Source organism: Antennarius striatus, chromosome 16 (genome assembly GCF_040054535.1).
Source record: "Antennarius striatus isolate MH-2024 chromosome 16, ASM4005453v1, whole genome shotgun sequence".
NCBI classification, from domain to species: domain Eukaryota; kingdom Metazoa; phylum Chordata; class Actinopteri; order Lophiiformes; family Antennariidae; genus Antennarius; species Antennarius striatus.
In genome coordinates, this window is record NC_090791.1 from 6,867,064 (window position 1) to 6,885,218 (window position 18,155).

Below are 18,155 nucleotides of genomic sequence, written 5' to 3' on the forward strand. Positions count from 1 at the left end.
TCCAGACATACCAAGAGGAGCATACTTGAAGCATTTTTAAGTGTATTCATAATTCATATACATATTGACAGTTTTCCAATACAGCATGTTTTTGATAGTGTAAATGTCTTCTCAGCTCGACTTTTTTTTTTCTTACAAGAATAACAATTAAAAAATGATAAAGACAACACTATGACTCACTTTGAAATTTTATGGCAATGCTTCTTTTGAATGGTTTTTGCATTTCCCCATGCTGCTGTGCCACTGAAGAATGAAACCATTCAAAAGTACTTGGTAAGGCTTACTCTCCATTCGCCTGTAGAGTCAGCCAATCACAGCCTTCATATGATACCATATCTGAAGTTTTCAGTTCAGAAAGCGCTTAACTCTTACAGGGACTGACACCCATCAATCAAATATGACTTCCTATGTAGAGCATGAGCATCTGTGCAGCCTGCACAACGTCCCACAGATGGAAACTCCTCTGTGCATCGGTCCATGGCGTAATCTCCTCCTCCTACAAGGCTCTGTCCTTCTCTTTGCACATTGTGAACATTTGCACTTGAAAAATAAGATTGCGTCCATCTGATTTTTCATGAATACTATCTGTACCGTAAAAACCCCAGTGATGAAAAATAAGAACACTTTTCAAAAGGACCAAAATGGAATTCAAAGACCCAGATATTTGCATTTTTTCAGATTCACACACACACACACACACACACACACACACACACACACACACACACATACACAAACACACACACACACACACACTTCCATTCACACACGTGACTTTGAAAGGCAACAGATGTCCGTTCTCCAAGGCAATAATGTCTTTGTGGCAAACTCGACCCTGACATTCCAGACATCACTCTGGCTCCTCCAGCTCCAGGAATGAAAAAAGAAATCCAAGTCATGTGTTGACTGACTATAACATGAGATACATCCATTTCATCTTCATGAGTAAATAATGATAAGGATACAAAATTATAATGAGTACTAAAATAATAATTGCAAACATCCTAATATAATATAAGATGCTACTTGTGACAGGATACAAAATTGTCTCCTTTTCTTTACTGGGTTTGACACCCAACTTGCTCCCAATAAGCCTCTTTAAAATCGATCAAAAGAAAACCAGAAAAAAAAGATAACTGATGATAAACAAGTGTTTAACACTTTCAGGGTGTCTGAGGAAAAAATGAGCCTAGAGAGGAAGTCTGTTTCTGATGTTCTATACAGAAGAGTTCCTTTAGTTCTTCCGTCAGTCTCGACGTCTCATCGTTTTCCATTTTTGATCTTTGTGTTTTTGTTGGTTTTTTTGTAGCTCCATTCCTCTATGTTGCATATCCATGTTTTTTTTTCTTTCTCTGCTTTAAACTAAAAGAGCAATAATTCTCTTAAAAAGAAAGTCGTATTTTCTCCATTGTCTTAACCGTAAATAATGCAGACTCCTGTTGAGAAATTGTACATTCCCTTTTTGTTGTCCTCCGTTACAGATACCAGTTCTGTCACTTCACATTGGGGGCTGCTTCACAAACACGTCGCATTTCTCGGGCTTCAATTGTCCAAAAGAACCTGAGAAAGGGAAGCCATGAAAATGAGTCAGTACATATCGATACAAAGACCGACCACGATAAATCAGTAAGCCTTCTGATGTGTGGTTGGTTTTTGTCAGGAATGTATTTGTGCAAAACCTCGCCAGGCAAGGGGGGGGGAAGCTGCTAAATATTCAGAACACCATGAACATGTTGAAGTGACCTCACCTAAGGCTAAATGAAAAGGAAAACTAATGACATGGTAAGTCATTTGTTTCAATGAGGAGAGTTTTGGTGAAAGGGTATCTTCTATGCTTTTTGAAAAAACATCTTTTCTTGCTTTAGCGTTTTTCAAAACTGTTTCTGTACGCCAGCATCCGCAAAGACGGCTGCAAATGCCCGGACATGTACTCCATAGCAGTGACTGGTGGTGTACCATTTCAACATCAGCAAAATTAATGGTGTTGCAAATCTACACGAAGGATGGAACTGTGACAGGAATGCACAAAAAGGGGGGGCTAATGTCATCTTTCTGAAAGCAGTTAGGTTTAGTCTGTTTTCAAGGCCACCACACAGTTGTGTTTGCTTTTTCAGAGCCCAAAACAGGCAATTCTCACAACTATTTAAGATTTTTCAATAAAATCATTGTTTTTTAAATCGTGAAAATGGTGGAGATATTCACAAAGATAGTGACAGGCAGGATTAGTCATGGAGAGAAATGGCGTGGGATGATCAGCAGGAGTTTAAGCAGCAGCCAACAAAAGCCTCTTTTCCACCCAACAGTCCAGTTCAGCTCAGTTTGTGACACATTACTGGGTTTTTCTTTCACAGTTTAATACATTAATGTATTCTGATGAATAGAGGAAACGCTCATACATCAATGCAACCCGTAATTTAAAAAAGATCACCTGGAGAGTTTGCGCTGCTGCACATAATTTAAAAAGGTAATCTAGCCAACGGGAAGTGGCAGAGCAGCAGTGAAGAGTTTTTAAATTTGAGAAATTAATCTGGTCAGGCGGCGAGCTGTGTGAAAACGTCCGAGGGGAACCTGGATCCACACAGTACTGTAAAGCAATCCTTCTTTCCACAATAACATATTTTACTATTAAATTGGTCCACTACTATTTTAATAATAAGTCAAATGAGACATGGGGACGTCTGCCTCAGCCCGGTTCAGGCTGATCTGTGAACACAGAACAGAGCTGCTGCGTTCTCCAGGCTCGTATCACATGTATGTTCTAGCGTTTGTGTGTGTGAGGATATTCAACGCCACAGCGGAGCTCCATTTCTTGCCTTTTTTTTTTTGGTGCAGCTGAAAAATGTGTCAGGAAATAAATTCAATACTGATTGGGATGCTAATTACCATGGTAACAAATGAAGGTGAGTACATTTGGATCAGTCCTAGTATGGAATAGAATGAAATATATTGTCTGGATAGAAAAGATGTAAACAGCCTGCAGGCAACACATTAGCGTCCATTCTGAAACGCCCTGAATGCTCTGTCTGGGACACATCCTGACGACAGAAGCGGACTTACGTCCCCCAGACTGTGTCTCTCCTTCCTGGTCAATTCTCTCAGCCTCTCTCCGACTGCTCCACATAAACTGACTTGGCTGGTCGGATGCTCTGGGTAAACTGAGAGAAGGAAAATTGAGACAAAGGATGTCAGAAAACTTCTTTTACTGGTGTGGAAAACTGGACAAATCTTTCCCAATTATGACCTGATAAAGACAATGAAAGAGTGTTTGGGCAGTTAATTCCAGGTAGAGCACAACAATCATCTGAAAATATGCCCTTGTAGATTCCATTTCCATTATGACTGATCTGATTAAGCTACCCATGTCAGATTCCTCGAATGAATCCGGCTGACTTAAAACCAAAGTCTCTTCGTCAACAGCAGATTCCTCAGATTCCGACATGTTTAGGTAGATAGCCTTTTTCTATTTGCATTTTTTTTAAATAAAGGAGTTGAGTGTAAGTTAAAACGCTGCTACTTCTTTCACATCTTCTCTGATGTCTCACGTGGAAACGTCAAATTAAACATAACTGTTAATTCTAGCCCAGTTTAAGATGAATGTGTGATAGTAGAGTGATATAGGATCCCCTCAAAGAGCCAAAACATTATTATTAAATGTTGAATGAGAGTATTTTCCCCAACTTAACAAGAGAAAGAAGATGATAAGCCTCTTTCTTTACCTTGTGCTTCGGACACCGCAGTGAGTAGTTATCCTCATTCAGAGAGCAATCTGGAGGAAAAACTGATAACATGAATACAGTGCAGAAATAGAAAGCTTTTACAGTAAAAGCCAGCGATCACATTTTACAGCAGCACGCTAAACTGCTGCACAGCAACAAATATCAAGTTTAAAAGGGGAAAAAAAAGGATCCACTCGCCTGCTTCCACTGCACACAGGTAGTGGTAGCGTAGTGTACAGCCTTTACTGTAGCAGCCCAGGGTGGATCCAACCATCTCACAGTAGGAGCAGCACTGGGTAAAGAAAGAAGGAATCAACGGTAGAAAGCAATGCACTGAATTGACAAATCATTACCAATAGATGTAACACTATTAATAAAATACTGTAACGTGTTTCACTAACAATGTGTGTTGATCAGTATTGACACACTTCCTTTCAATAGGCAACAAAATTTAAATTTACCCACATTTTGTACACTCAAGTGCTCAATGACACCTACAGAAGACACTCACCGTTTCTCTGGCGCCATCTAGTGCCTCCTGCAGGCCGTACAGTTTCCCATTGACGAGATACACTCCACTGGTCCACACGATGCATCCTTCATGCACCCACAGCTCCTCAGGGTCCATCGGCATCTGGGGCAGCTGGGCGAGCTGCGCCAACGGTCCCAGAGAGTCCAAGGCTGGCGGCGGGGGCTGGAAGGGCAGCGACGCCTTACTGTTGGACGGCACCATTCTGGGGGAATCCTCACTGGACTTGTGCCTCCGTTTAAAGCGTGGATGCGAAGTCAGCTTTCTGTGTTGAGGTCGTTGTTGAGCTTCATCTGTTGGCTGCTGCAGCTGTTGTTGTTGTTTTCGGGCCTGCTGTTGGTCGATCTGAAGGTCTGGCTCTCTTTTGAGTTCAGGAATTATTCGAATATCCAGATTCATGTCCCAGGTCAGAGATGTTTTACTGCTGGTGTGGGAGGAGGACGAAGAGCAGGCGGTGTTGCTGAACTTGCCAGAAACGTGCATCATTGTTTCCTCTCTTCCATCTGTGGAGGCAGGTCTGTATGCACTGGCGAGAGAGGTTGGGTTTGAATCTAGGCTAATGCCTCGCTCGCTCTCAGCTGACATGCTGGCAAACAGAGCATCTTGGGTGTGTGTGTCCTCAACAGCATTGGAGCTGATGTCTGAATTGGGTCCTGTCCTGTTAGTGCCTGTAGATGCTTGACATTGTCTGACCTGTGGCTGGTTCTTGGGAAGCTTGGTAGCATATTCAGCTGGATAGAAAGGCCCATACAGATCTCCAAGGTGTTTGTAATTCGCCCATTTCTGACACAGGCAGCAAAGCAGGCGTCCGGAGTGACTGGTTTCTGTAATCACGGGGCCTGCTACGACATAACCAGACAAAGGGAGGGCCTTTCCTGATGGAAGGGTGGTTTCCACCTCTTCTGTCTCCCGTTTCTCTGATTCTCTATCTCTCCGAGATACCTGGGAGGAAATAGTTGAGGTCAGGAGGGAATCAGTTCCACTCGCTCCCACTTTTCCTCCGACTGCACTACGCTCTCCTCTCATCTTGTCCTCCTCAGCATTGACAATGGTACAAACAGCTCCTATCTCTGGTATTTTGTTCTCCACATGTATGTGTGGCACAAACGGGCCTTTTCTGCTTGGATCTATAAACACTCTGCTGGTACTGAAGCTCCCTCCTGTCCCTGAAGGTACATCGGTGTCATCTTTGGACAGCGGTGCCGCTGCCACTGCACCTCTCCTCCTCCTCCTCTGTCGACCTCTCGCCTCTAGTGGCTCATCTTCGTCTTTCATCCCTCTGCGTCTCCTTCGCGCAGGCTTCATCTCAATCTCCGGTTGTGTGTCCTCACTCTCCACATCCACCTTCACCACCTGGGTTAAAATGGGCGGGGCCGGCACAGGAGTGTATTTATTGTCTGTCAGAGGTGGTGCTGGAGGGTCTGCCGTGCTGCTGGGAGCCTGAACCGTTGGAGGGGTGACGGCAGCAGCTGTAGTTGGAGTGGTTGGGGCTGGAGGAGCAGTTGGAGTTGCGCTCGGAGCCTGAGCTTGTGGCTGGCCCTGGGCCTGTGTTTGGGTTAGGTTCTGGGCACGTTTTTGTTTATTCACACTCCCGACAGGCCTGCCCTTCTTCTTGCCAGATGGGAAATAGCCTTTAGGCACGACACTCTCTGGTGGCTTACAATCTTGTGGGGACAGACTGGACCTACCAGAAGACATCTGATGCTGTCTATTCAGCATGTGTCCTTGGGCCTGGCTATGGTGAGGTGGGGTTCCATAGTAGTCGCTGCCAGGATAATCATCGAATCCAATACCAGACTCTTGAAGTTTCTGCCGGAGAAGATTAGCAGCAGACTGCTCTCCTCTTCTTGTCTCAAGCTGCTGGTACGTGTTGGTGAAATGCTGGATGTCAGACAACGCAGACGAAGATGGAGGCGGGGAACCCTGAACTGGCCGAGGGAGAGGTGGAGGTGGTGGGAGAGGCCCGAGTAAAGTGAAATCCTCCTTGTCGCCAGACGCTGACGCTACAGCGACTCCTAATCCAAAGTCGAAATCTTGTTTTAGCGCTTGGGATGTGTGATGAGGATCGCATGGGTAGGAAGAAGGCCCGGTCTCATCGACGACTCTGAAGGGAATCATGTCATTTAAAGAGTGACTTTCATCAGCGTAGCCATCATCCCCTCCTGCCACCCTTGGGAAATGTGTTAAGTCTTGGTCCTGTGAATCAGTAAACTGTGGCATTTCTGAGTGAGAGAAGCCTGGGAAATGATTTGGCTCATCATCAACATGGCCTGCTGGCTTTTTAATATTTGGAGTGATTTTCTGCACGATTGCTTCCAGTTTCAAACCGCGTCCTTTCCTGGGAGGTAAAACCCTAGTATTACAGCCCGATGGAGATAGAGGCTGTGAAAATGTATTTTCTCCCAGCAAAGGGGACGACAGCCTGGGACACGGGATATCTGAACTGGATGAGTCATCTTCATTGTGATGGCTAGCCTCAGATTGAGCCACAGGGGAGTGATGTGAATTTGTGGCAGCCCTCTGCTGAGACGCATCCTGGAGAAGCCGTTTGGCGGGAATCGGAGAGATAAAAGAACGGACTCTTCTTCGCAACATGAGTGGATTTGTGTCACCAGAACCTCCAGTTTTAGTCTGACGGTGCACCTGTGGCGGGTTGGAGTTCACGTCGGCAGAAAGCTTGTTGGTGCTGGGTGGAACAGGAGGGCAGGGGTGTTTGGCTTCCTCTGTGGCTGCTCTGGAGGCCTCATGTTCAGCAGCGCTTTGGCCATGACTCATTTGTGGAGGAGCGAGGCCATGTGAGGCCACAGGGGGAGGGGGAGGAGGAAGGGGAGGCGGCTGCGTTCTGTAGTAGGAGTCTCCTTCCATCATTACATTGCTTTCTCTTCCAGAGTGCGTTGACTCCCACATTTTCAAATCAAAGTAAGCGCTTTGATGATGGAGTGAAGTTTTGGTTGAGTGTTGCTCACCAGGCATGTCAGATCGGGAGATTATCCTCTGTCTCTGCTCTGACTGGCTGATCTTATGTCTGCCTGGAGAGGAACCAGGTTGCATCATTATCATCTCCTTAGATGGCCTAGTCATTGCTTTTACCCAGTTGCTCAAGTCATGAGGGTGATGAGGGGGGCCACAAGGGTGAGGAAACATTTGGAGTTTGTTTGTGGATTGAGCCTGGGGGGATAAATTCTGGTATGGATGATGGGACGGAAAATGGGGGTTACCACGTGGCATCATGTTGCCTTCTCTGGCATCCCCATATCGATACCCAGGAAAACTGCTGGTGCTGCTGGTTGACAGATCAACGCCATGAAGGTACGACTGATGCCTTGAGGGTGATGACAAAGGACGAGCGCTCAAAGGATGAGAAGCCAGGGCTGTGATATCAGCGTTACCCCGCCTGTAAGGGTCAGTGTTCATTACAACAGATGAGTGAGCAGGTTTGGAATGATATTCTATATCGGATTCATTTCCTCCACCGCCACTGTGATGTTCGCTTTGTAAACTCGTGGCGTGCAGGCCAGCCTCTTTTGAAGCAGTTTCCATTTTCACCACTTGTTTCTCTCCGGTATCCTTTTTACTCAGATCATTAGCTGCTGCTGGGGAAGAAAATGGTTGTTGAATCACCGAGGCTCCACTCTGACTTTTCTCCCTCTCTCTGTCACTTTCCCGGTGCCTCTCTGGCGTGCTCCGTCGGTTTGGCGACACATCACAGATGACAGAGCGCCGCTCTGATGGGGCTAATATGGAGCCTGATGATTTTTGAGACTCTCTTTGACCAACGCTGCCCGTGATCGGCTCTGATTCTTGCAAGAGGAGCTCCTGCACGGCAGAGGATTGGGGGGGCACATTACATAATGCTTTTCTCTGTGGTAGAGAGTAATCAGCTAAGTTTATATGTTTTGGTGGGGGTTGCTGAGACCCTGTAGGACGTTGTGAATTACTATGGGACACACCCACATCCGGTTTTTCAGTATTTTGCAGTATCTTGGTATTGGACCCGACCGATTTCACCAAGGATTGAGGATCTGCCGTACAATCAGGCTCACTGCCTTGCCTCTGGGTTGTATGTAGGGGCTTTCCAGCGCCAGACATTTGGGCAGAATGAGCTGAACCTTCAGTTACTCCGCTTTGCATTCTCACATTTTCAGTCATGCTATACGGATGTCTGGTTTGGAATTGCTGTTGAACATGGACATGGGTGGGAAACGCCTGTTCTGGCCTGCTGTAACGTCTATCTATATTGTAACCTTGAAGAACCTCTTGTAAAAGGCTGGGGTAATGCTGCATTTGTGAATTATCGTCATGACCTTTAGTTCCGGTTCCTTGCCCTCTCTTCACCAAAGCCTCCACTACAGAACTCGTCTCTTTTGGATTCCCAGGGCCGTAACCAGTTTGGGGCTGATGGTACCCCAAGTATCTGGAATTAGATTCCATCAAACCCACCGGGCCAGCCTTCGCTCTGCTCTTCACTGACAAATCTGAGCCATATGTTGATTCTGGGTGGGCATATTTATGTGGTCCAGACTGGGGAGGATTTTGAGGCCGTCCAAAGTTGGATTTCTGATGCAAGGAAGAATACACACTCAGATCTACACCTTCCTCTCCATTATGGCTGTTTGACTCTCTGAAGTACGAGTGTGACGGCTTCTCTTCTATACAGTTGTCTTGGGGATGCTTGCTTTTTTCAGAGTGACTTCCTTCAGAACGAGCAGAAACTATCACACCAACACTACTGGAACTCTGCTGTTCCTCCAACGAGTTCTTTTCTTCCCTCTCATTATTGTACAATCTGGATGCAACGTGCAATCTATTTTCTCTCTCCTGACCATTTTGTGTATCGACTTCTCTGTCTCGCTGCATTTGGCTACTGCCTTTCTCTGTATTCTCCATTGTGCTTTCACATTCTTTTTTGATGACCTCATGTTTCATTTCTGTTGCCTTTCTATGGCCACCTCTGTGGTCGTTATATGTTAAGCCAGGATCAGGGACACAATTTGGCTGCGTTGGAGGGACACTGGAGGAGGTGGCTGAGGAGGGTGAGGAAGCTTGAGTTGTTGAATGTGAAGTTGGACCTATCTCTGATAACTGACCGCCAAAAGATAGAGGTGATGCAGAGGGAACACGCGCTTCATTTGCCTGTTTTTCAGAAACAACCGTTTCTTTTGGTGGTGAATCAGAGATGACAGTTTTAACATTAGATGCTTGTCCAGTCTGTGTTGGAGTCTGAGACAGAGGGTTATAGCCAGTCGATTCAGATCCACTACTCGCTCCACTCATCTGCCTCACTCTGTCATGTTCCCCCTCAGAATACTGTTCATCACGCTCCGTCTTGGTCCCAGATGAGCCTCCGACGGACATCAAAGAGGAGTCTTCATCAGCACCAGGATCTAAACTGGCACCATCACCAATCCCCACAGCACTTCCATCTTTAACTGTGCTCGTACTCGAGGCTGCACTTGCGTTTCTACTCCTTGGTTGAGACTGGGGCATGCCATGTGTTGCCTGCTGCGTCTGCCCTACTTCTTTCGCCTTCTTCTGTGAAAGCACTGTGTCCGTGAGGAGCATGTGCTGAACTGTGTTTGGTAAATTGGCTACTTGTGAGCTCAAAGCGTTAAGACTGTTCAGCCCAGCATCCTGTATTTTGTCATGTGGAGAGCATGAATAAACAGAGGAGCCTTCCTCCCGAGATCCAATTCCTGTGACCAGACCAATTTTATTCCTGCCTTTTGGAGGAAGACTACTACCTCCAACTACACTCATGCTTTGAGTTTTATGACTGCCGCTGCTACCGCAACTACTATTGCTGCCATTCGAGTTGGGTGTGGGACTTAACTGAGGCATAGTCTGCAATAATCTAGCTTGACCATGGGTGCTACGGGAGTTTGTAACAGATGGATGTGAAGGACCTTGACCCGAGGAGTTTCCATGCGCCTCTGAGACACTCATCAAAGGGGAAGGAGAGGAGCTACAACTGGGGGAATGAACTGCAGAGGCAGCTGGAGATGGGTTGGATATGGGGCTGAAGTTTTGGTTGATTTGGGTTTGTTGAGCATTGGGATGCAGAGGTGATTTGGCCACTTCTTGAGATGCTGCTTGAGGTAAACTGGAATTTGAGGCTTGGTGATGTTTAACATAGAGAGAGCCTGGAGACGGGCCCTGGTGCTGCATCTTTAGGGAGTTGTCGTAACCCACCCCTAAATTGTGCTGTGAGTTGCGATGCTGTAGTGTGGCTTGCTTGTGAAGCGAATGTGTCTGTGGGGAGTATCCAGGGTAATTAGAAGCATGGTAAGTCTGTTGAACATTCTCCATTGGCCCCACATTGTTAGCAGCAACTGAACTGGAGACTGAGTTTGAACTAGAATTGACACTGGGAGGAGTGTTGACTTTGGGATCGAACCCAGTGGTGGCAACCCCGTCGAGATATCTTTGCGGAGGGGGGCTGTACATTCCCGATGACCCTGTAGATGCTCCACCCTGGGGGGAGTAGTGTGAGTACTGGGGGGTCATTCTGTGCCCAGAGTGCGTATAGCTCCGATGCTGCTGTCCATGGTGGACAGTTGAAAAGGCTTGACCATGTTGGCGGTGCTGCATTTGAGAACCCGGTAATGACTGCATTGCAGGATTCTGACTCATACTGTACTGATGAGAGGGAGAAAACGCTCCAGCACCAGCACCTCCACCTGATCCCACACTGGAGCCATAGTCAACAGGATATGGCGACATCAGGCCAGATGATGGTGCAGAGGCAGATCCAGCATGTCGGTACTGGTGGGGTATATGTCCGTCAATATTAGGGTACCCAAAGCCCGTCCCATAACCCATGCCCCCTCTTCTGTGCCTGTCTTTTCCACCCATTGAAAAATAATAATCCATGACGTCCTTCCTGAAAGGGTTGTTACTGTTGCCACTATGAATGCTACCCTGTGTCGGCGGCGGCTCCACAGATCCTCTGTTCCTAGCGCTGTAAGCAAGCATGTGGCTGGCTTGAGGGGGGTGGTGATGGCCTCTGTGCAGGCTCTGCTGTTGAATCGCAGTGTAATCATCCGTCATCCTTGGGGAGATTTGGAGATCTGCTGGCTGAGGGGGATATGCAGATCCTCCACTACCCCTCCCACTGAATCCCGTATGTAGAGAGGGGGGAGCTGGACTATTAGAAAAATTCTGCATTGTTTTATCCAAGTTTAGATTAAATATCTGTCAGAGTCTATACCAAGGAATGTTTCTGATCAGAAACTGGAAGGCTTATGGCAATAACCATACATGACAAGGAAAGAGACTATGGCCTGGCAGTAAAACAAGGAAATACTTTCAAATCCAACAAAGAGTTCAAGCTGAGGAATATATATCGCAGATGTTAAAATCACTTGTTTGTAGCAAAAAGGGGTTGGGACATTAAACAGACGATGCTTTCATCAATATGAAAAGGCCAAATGGTGAAAATCTTCCTTCTTCAACATACTACAGCATGATCGCTCAAGTTGGTTTAAAAAAAGGTAATAGAAAATGGAATTTAACAAAAAGAAACAGATATGTAGTGAAGCAAGTTTCTACTGCAGAAAAATACAAGACAAAAAGTGTGCAGTCATTTCCACAAAGCAATTTGGCACTGAGTAGGCAATGGTACTATGCATCACATCTGAGATACTCAATCTCAAATATCTTTACATGCGTAGACTCTGCTGTTATCGCAGCTCAAACAACCACAGCTCTGTTAGCTTTAAATTGGGCTGTGATCCCACAGCATCTTTTGCAAAAAGGAAAAAATCTTTAACAAAAGCATCGAGACTGTGGCCCAACAGAGCAGTCCTTCAGTCCGCCAACATGAGCACGAGTTCCGGGGCTTGACTAGCACCTGTATGAGATGACAGCACAAACTGGATACAAAAGGTCTGAATACAGACCCTCACTTAACACCCCCAAAGCGAAACTCTCCATTGATATTCTCATTAGCTCGTGGATACAGAGTGTAATTCATTTTGAGATGTTTTTTTTCTTGGGTCATTCCTTTTCAAGTAGACTTTTTTTTCTGTATTTTTCTTGCTACTGCATGCATTCCTTCAGACTGCAGAAGCTTTTGGTCCCTATTTATTAACCGCCCTTTCTTGACTGTGTTCAGATTCTTCTTGGTGCTCTTCTGTCTTCAGCATGTAGCTTCTTACCTTTTTTTTGTCTGTCAACCATTATTTAATTCTACCTAGTTCCTTGGCAACACTTTTCCAAAGGAGGGTAATCCATTTTTTCCACCTCAAGTTCAGTCAATTCAAGCTCCTGTTTTCCGTTTCTCTTCAATATTTCCATGCAGATTAGTTCATTTTCCAGGGGGCAGTTTTCTGTAAATGCAAACAATGAATAAAAACAAGGTTAGCATGCAAAAAAGAGGTTGCCATTTGTTTATGCTGTAGTGTTGCTTAAGTATACACACAAATACAAAATGGTTAATAAATATGTTTAAAACATTAATTTGGAGTGGATTGAGAGTACATTTATTCCTAAATATAATTTCTCCAATTGTTATTGGTAAATTACACAACACATTCACGAACTACATAAATATCCATTGAGCCGTTAAGAGTTGTGAAACACAGTTGCACCTCCAAAGAGTACTGAAAAATAAAAACTAATTCAGACTTACGGTCACATATTTCACATGATATTAGCAAACAATTTATTTTAAGTGACCCAAAACAAAAGTAGATTCATCAGACCAACAATAGTGTGAACATTACTTCAATGTTGCACACACTATTTATTCAACTTGTTACTTCACTTCTTAAAAGGCTTTCTGGCCTGATATCAATACTCCTCTTTTAATATGCACTGAGGGTAGAGCCTTTTCTCAGGAAGGAGGAACACACGCCGAAGCTGTGTCGTCTGGCTGATAACTAAGAGGGTTGTGGGGACAAAAGTGGGTTACTGGGAACAACAAACACAGATAAGGTCATTGAATCTACTTCATATGTAAACAAACATCCTCACGGAGTCATGAAAGAAGCAATACGTCCCCAATCTATTTACAATCGGACTAAAGCCCATGAACTCAAGTAGATTTAACCTGTTTTGTGTGCTTTAATTGTTACGCTCATAATCAAAGGAATGACGCCACCTTTATGAGGTCAGTGCCCATAATTGCCATGTGTGTACTGTCTGCCTCAGATCCAATATTAGACAGTTCTTGATCCAAACACAACTTTGGCATAGACTCAATCAGAGTGTCACAACAACAACTCAACACTGTTCATGTTAACAGCTTGTATAAATGATGCATTTTTGCTTGTCTCTGCATAATTATTCTTAACCAGAGTGTCAAGTTATTAAAGGAAACCAGCATAGTTCCACCTTGTAGATTAAACTGGGTGTAGATCCCGCAAAGCTTTTCCAAATTAAACTAAGAGATGATGCACTGCACAACTGCTAAGTTAGACACTGCTGCTGCTTTAAGCCCATATCTTGATTACTAATTAATCACAGCACCTCACTGTGCACGACCAGCAGCAGAACTCACCATACACACACACACACACACACACACACACACACACACACACACACACACACACACACAAGAGAACAGCATTAACACACAGTCGCTCAATGCAGCCTGTCAGCCAGCCAGTCAATTACACCGCTGCCTAATTGATACGAGCGAACACAACGTTGTTTACTGATAAAGAACCAGCAGCTCTGTTCTGTCTGCTCATCAACTCAACTGTTTTTGTTTTTTTTTGTAGTATACCCTTAGGTGCTAGCAGAGTTAATAAGAAATACGCCATCCAATGAGCATAGCTACCTCTTGTAGCTTCGTAGGGTTAGCATATTAGCTAACATAACTCGCATACTGCAAATTAAATATGCATGCTAACCGCATATGTCGGAAGCTAGCTAGGTTAGCCCGCTAGCTAATTGGTGTGTGTTCCGTTGCTACACGTACAGACGGCAGAAAATGAGAGTTAAAGCTGGCTTTAGCGGCTCGGCCAGGACGAGCAGGGCTAGCTACAAACCAGAGGTGATTAGGTGCAGATGTTTCCTCCTCAACAAACCCACTGGGGCTCTGACTACACGGGTTAGCTAGCATAAATAACGTCCACTGGTGGAGGTTTGGTGCGGGCACCGCATCAGAACATGATCACCGCACACTGGTGTTCCTCCTGAATAAGCAGGGCTAACGTCTGCTAGGGAGAGGCGAGTCAGGCACACACGGGCTAGCTGGATGCATACCTGGAATCGTAGCGATACAAGGCCCCTCGATGACTGAAAGGCTGTTTTGTGACAATCCCGCTGCTGTGGCAGGAAACCCCAGTCTTGAGTCGAGCGCTCCGCCGCTTTCCCCCCTCACCCGTTTGGAGTCCAGACAACCCCGACCAGCGGCGGCGAAGTCGGGGGGGCCCGTCACGACACTCGGATTCGGAGCCTTTCTTCCAGTTCCCCCTGTTTTCTTTTGTCCTCACCTCCAAAGACGATGAGAGCAGAGCACAATCGGGGTGCCTGTGGGTCCCGTAAGCAGTGAGGGTCCATACACCCCCGCCCCTCCCCTCCTCTTGTTCCCTCTCCTCTCTCTTTCACTCACCGCTGAGGTGAATACACCTATCTCCAACGGGAATTAAACGCATCTCCGGATCCCCCACGATCACGCGAACGCCTCAGTCTCCGTCCCTACATCCCAGCTGCGTGTCTTCATCAGCAGCTCGACCTATGCGTTTTCCTGTAAGACTACTGTGTGTGTTTGTGCGTGTGTGTGTGTGTGTGTGTGTGCGTGCGTGTGTGTGTGTGTGTTTTTGCAACAGAAAGACCGCCTTGAAAATGCATACACACTCATATTCCTGCACCCCCCTCCCTCACCTCTCTCTCCATCACATCCCCTCCCTCCCTGAAGCTTTTTGCTATTTCACTGATTTTCACCTATTTCTACCATAAAGTCTAAGATTTTAATGTAAATTCTTTTTTCTTTTTTTTAAAGTGTGTTTGGGCATGGTCATTAATCACAGCTCCTTTGTTCTTGTTCTGTCTTGAGTGCAAATGAATCAATGTAGTCTGATGAAGCATCGAGGTACAAAGGCAATGTAGGGAAACAGAGTTGAATAGACTGAGAGGGTTTGTCTGAGATGAATAAGTCAATAACAGACATTCTGTGAGTTAAAACAAACATTAAAACCAGCATTCCAGCTGCATGACAGATTGTGGTGGAATGGTTGAACCTCATACTCGAGGACTCCGTGTGGTGCAGCTTGTTTTTCACAAATGTCACATTTATCACTACCATCCATTGGCTAATGCTGAAATGACACACTCAAAACATCATTATGCCTGTAGCAACAATGGAGGTGTTCCAAACAGAATGCTCTCCCATTACGTTTATTGTCTGACTGAGCTTATCTGCTCTCTCATAGGGCCAGTGCAGTGCAGTGCAGACCCACTCACACTCTCCTACCATCATAATTATATGCCCTGTGCCCCCCATGTATGGTACAGCACTTAAAATGAACTGCTGTGTGTCATACACCCATATATACCCACCCCCAACAAACACACATTCACTTTGGCATATACCCATGCAAAAAAAAAAAGTCAGACATGCACACATTTAAAACTTACAGAGAAACACAATCACAAAACTCAAGTCTGAAACTCACAAAGCGGTTCTCACACAGGTATATGAATCCAAATGCAGTCACTCACTTAACCTGTCAATCACAAGAATAAAATCTCTTTTTCTAAACAACAGTTGAATACGTTTCATTCCCTTGCAGATACACGTCTATTTCTATCATAGTTGCCATAGCAACTGCATCACAGAGCTTTAACTGTGGATAATTTTCAGGCTACGTATCTACACTTGCTTTTTACATGCGCAATTCCATGCAAATGCTTTTTTTTTTCTAGCACAAATCATCAGCGATGAATCACTTATATGCAGCTGTGTATTTGTATTGCCACTAAGTCAAAATGAAAGAGCTGAGAGGCGAGATAAAGGGCATTGATACTCTGAGCCAGCAAGTCATCCAGCCAGGCCTATCCAATCAACAGGAGCGCCTGCTGTGATACCCACAGACTCTCTCCATTGCAGACAAGGTCACAAAATCTTCCAAAGAGGAGACTCTCTGCACACAGTGGTAAAGAAAACAACAGGTTTGAACACACTTAATTTTCTCCATATGATTTATACACACATACATACACATTCACACAATCATGTACTTACAAAGTGCTGCAGAACTGTCCTCTCTCTGCTGTTACGATTTCAAAAGTTCGATTTCGTTTACAGAAAATATTTTGCCATCACATCCTACCTTTTGAAACGTACCCTGCTGCTGCAGTGACAGATGAATGATTCTGACGTTTCTCCTTGTCACTCCAGAAGGTCTTTCAAGAGTCTGCTTCATTTTTGCCGAATCGCTCTGCTGGTTTCAGTTGTTTGCATGTGTCGTCTTATTACATCGGTCACTACCCAGAGCTCAGCTCCAGAAGTGAGGGCTGGAATGCAGATTGTATGGCAAAACCAGTGCCTTTTCTTACCGATCAGCACTCTCCTAACCAAAAACAGAATGATGCAACATTTCTCACTTATTTTCCCATCCCTCAATCAAGATTCCAAGACATCTTAACTTAAGCTGCCCCCCTTGGAGCAGTCGACTGAATTCTAGCAGAGAATCTTGGCCTCACATTTGAGGAGCCTCATGTCGGGATCTCCTCTGACCCGGTAGCCGGAAAGTGTCGCAGGAGTGATGGTCGTCTGGAATATTCAACCTGCTGCCATTGCAACATAAACTTGAGCAAGGAAAGGAAAATATACAGATGTATTGCAATGGAATAATATTGAAGTCACCCTTGAGAAATATTTTTAAAATTCAAAATAATAGTACCTGCAATCACACCTTACCAAATGAATCACAAATTTATTCAAATGATCCTTTATGCTTCAGCTACTCTGACACTTTCTTCATTGACTTTGTTGGTTTTCATTTTGGTTTTGCCTGATGTGGATTGGTCATGGCTTTGAATGTCAGTTAATTAAAATAACATAAATTTGATTCAACATGTTTGCATTTCATTGTCAGAGCTGTGATGCATTGTGTTGTTGCTGGCTGGTATTACTATGTCCTGTCCAGCAGTGTCTGCTTAGCAGAATAGCTGAAGAATTACTTAACCTGGGATAAATAAACACAAGTGTGTTGACTGGGTTACATTTAAGACCTTCACGTTTGTATTGACTGACATGACCCACCCATGTAGACTTACAATAAAACATAGGAGAGCGAGAAATCACTGCGTTTCCATTTGGATGCCGTCTACCTTTGCAAAAGTCTGAGTGAATACATGGACTCAGTGGGTAAAGCAAACATGCACACAGCTGGAGAACACTTCTATCAGATGAGTGCACGGAGATACCAACGGTAGACAAGTGTGTGCAGTGTGTGCTCTCTGCTCACTATTAATATAATCCACTCCGAAGTGACATTTCTGTGTGAAGGTGTGAGGCTTGTTAGGAGGTAATTTCTCCAACTGATTATACCTGTGGATACAATAAGCAATAATAATTATGGCAAGACTTGTTCCCATAGCAGTCACCGCTGGAGGAACAAAAAGTATACCATTTGATTATAGAGAAAATCAGTCATCGCTAAAAGTATCTTAGAAATTGATTGGTTTCAAATGTATAATACGATAGGGAATAATAGGTGAAGAAAAAGAACTGTCAAATGAAAGTGGGCAAGGTGGGTTTCCTGACCTGGGGCCCTTTCTGGGCTCCCCACATCTGTGTGGGGTACCTCCAGGTTCTCCATCTTTCTCCCACCAGTCAAAGTTGTGTCACCCAGAAGTATTGCTGGCTGTAAAGTGCTGTGAATGTGAATGTGAATGGTTGCTTGTCCTATGTGTTGACCCCCCCCCCCGTAACCTTGTAAGGAGGTAATTCCAGA

The 18,155-nt window shown here is 45.0% G+C and overlaps 1 protein-coding gene across 1 annotated transcript; it reads right to left on the minus strand.

Annotated features, from left to right (window-relative positions):
* Positions 1 to 20: 20 nt before the first annotated feature.
* Positions 21 to 14,993, minus strand: tcf20 (transcription factor 20). Its single transcript, XM_068337860.1, has 6 exons — positions 14,458 to 14,993; positions 4,228 to 12,572; positions 3,915 to 4,008; positions 3,717 to 3,766; positions 3,058 to 3,155; positions 21 to 1,560 (listed from the first exon to the last, which is right to left on the minus strand). Exons 2-5 carry the CDS (start codon positions 11,407 to 11,409, stop codon positions 3,096 to 3,098), a joined length of 7,386 nt encoding a protein of 2,461 aa, XP_068193961.1. The 5' UTR covers positions 11,410 to 12,572; positions 14,458 to 14,993; the 3' UTR covers positions 21 to 1,560; positions 3,058 to 3,095.
* Positions 14,994 to 18,155: the final 3,162 nt, after the last annotated feature.